Source organism: Rhagoletis pomonella, unplaced genomic scaffold (genome assembly GCF_013731165.1).
Source record: "Rhagoletis pomonella isolate Grant_MI unplaced genomic scaffold, Rhpom_1.0 Rhpom_scaffold_10376, whole genome shotgun sequence".
Lineage (NCBI taxonomy): Eukaryota > Metazoa > Arthropoda > Insecta > Diptera > Tephritidae > Rhagoletis > Rhagoletis pomonella.
In genome coordinates this window covers 927-3,311 of record NW_023468904.1, presented here as the reverse complement: position 1 = coordinate 3,311, position 2,385 = coordinate 927, and the positions used below count along the sequence as shown (strand labels likewise).

Genomic DNA, 2,385 nt, shown 5'->3' with positions numbered 1-2,385 from the left:
AGCCAGCAGGTTTACACTCTAAGGGCAACTTTTCAGTGCGCGGCTATGTTTTAAACTTAGTTTAAACGCTCGAGTTGGTGGTTTAAACTGAGATTACGCTATCAAATGTCAGCCAGCTGGTTAAGATAAGCGCAGTTTGCGTGATCTACGTTTAAAATGGCTCTGCAAAACTGGCCCTAAAGGGTGATATGAGTAGACTATACGCTAATAAAGAATTGCAGCAGAACTGATATTGTAACTAAGTACGTGTTGTCTTTACATTACCTTCAGATAACTAAAGACTAGCTTTAACGACTGACCAGCTCGCATTTAAATTTACGCCTAAACTTTAGAGTTCCAACCTCGGCGAGAGCCTAAAAGTATGCGCCTTGAGCAGCGCGCTTTCCGCTAAACATAATTAAACTTAATCATGGCTTAAACGAAAGTGAAACCACATCAGCTGTCAGCTGTTCAAGGCAAGACTTGTTGATATTGTGCGGAACCGGCTTCGAGTGTATTGTTTGTTGGCCACCACGAAGCACTAGAGAGCGATTCGTTACGTCATTACACCATTTTCGCCGTTTAAACATATCGTGGCGTCACTGACGTGGATGATGAGGAAAAGGTAAACACAAAGTGTAATGACCGTAGAGCGGTATTGTAGTGTCATAGATATTTAGGCACTTGTTCTCATTGAAGTAATGTTAATAGTGCACGCTATTTATTTATTTACTTCTTCCAAATTTTATTTAAACCACTGACAACGTCCCGCTGTCATCGTTTGGAGCGCTCGCGGCGGTGAAGTTACTAATACAACATTTTTCTCATTACCTCTGCTAACGCTCGCCTCCTCAGCGTTTTCCATTCACTCTCGCTTGCTATCGCCGCGTGCTAATCGCACACACAGCTGAGCGGTACTTCAAGCTGTAGTGGTCGCGCCCGTGAATTGAGCGGATAACTTAAACGCTTTATCAAAGCTGTGTTACATTTAAGCTATCGCTGCGAGCCAAGTCAACTCGCGTTTAAGCTACGCCATAGCCGCTTTGGAGGAGGCAGTCCAGTGGTCGCGGGACATATTCTTCTACGTGACTTAGTTACGCTCCGCGCTATCGGTTTCACATCAGCCCATTGTTTCTCTGCATATGTGTGCAGCATTTTCGAAATTCCGAACTTTTGAAGTCTCTAGTCGACAATGCACTTCAATTGTTTCGCCGTCACCTTGGCGCTATCAGTCGCGTATGGCGCGCGCGCAAATACGGACGTCGAATTGCCTTTGTTTTCACAAGAAAGTAGCGACAGCAGTGGCTCCCATAAAACTCCAATAACACCGGTCAACTGTGAGATACCCAATGAGGCGAAATTGGGCATCTGCATGGAGGTGGGCAACTGCTCAGCTTATCTACAGGCGCGCAATATAACCGACGTATCCTCAGAGAAAGTGAACTTCCTGAAGAAGGTGCAATGCTCATGCAAAGATAGCGGAGATCGCATTTTTCAACCCTTGGTATGCTGCCCAGCCAACGGACAGGACTACTTATATCCTTCGTTGAAATTTTCGAAATTCGAGTATCGCCGCTTTCAAAACGTCACGGCTCAGTTCAAACGCAAGAAGTTGAAGCGTCGCATACAAACAGTGGAGCCGGCGCAGAGCTTCAACTTGCGCAACGAATGTGGCAAACAGGTGACGAACCGCATTTATGGCGGCGAGATCGCCGAATTGGATGAGTTCCCATGGCTGGCGCTGCTGGTGTACAACTCAAGTATGATTCACAATATATGTCCAAATGACATATATGTATGTAATAAAGTGATTGGTGGACAATGTGCTAAAATGTTTTTGTGCTCCGTTTCGTTCGCAGATGATTTTGGTTGCAGTGGCGCGCTGATAGACGATCGACATGTGCTGACGGCGGCGCATTGTGTGCGCGGCGAGGGCGTGCGCGAAAAGCGGGGATTGTAAGTGACCAAAGTGCTATGGCATATTCTGGAAAACATAAAAATAATCAATCTGTTTGAAAACATATCAGCAGTCAGTACCATGATTCAGTACTTCTTTTTTACTTAATTTTTACAGTACTTATTTTTATGCCGGATTTTCACTAGGCATTAAATGGCAAAAATGATAATGACAAAATTGGGCATTAAAAAATATTCGTGTCATTACGTTAAATAAATAGTCACTAAATTCATTTCCACGTGGCATATTTTAAATGGCACCAATTTTTTGTCATTTCAATGCCTAGTGGAAACTCGGCATAACAACGATATATATGTATATTAGACTGCATCACTTCCCATACAAAAAAAATCGGTACTATTTTTCCATTGGAATTATAAAATCTTTAATATTTTAAGACGTGCACCAAAATATTTCGGAAAAATATTAAGATTTAAGTGAGCTGGACC

The 2,385-nt window shown here is 43.1% G+C and overlaps 1 protein-coding gene across 1 annotated transcript; it reads left to right on the top strand.

Moving 5' to 3' along the window:
• Window positions 1–936: 936 nt before the first annotated feature.
• Window positions 937–1,739, top strand: LOC118756461 (phenoloxidase-activating factor 1-like; the record flags this gene model as incomplete). Its single annotated transcript, XM_036491223.1, is given in 1 exon segment — window positions 937–1,739. A coding segment is annotated over 1 exon segment (568 nt), but the record flags the coding sequence as incomplete, so codon positions are not given.
• Window positions 1,740–2,385: the final 646 nt, after the last annotated feature.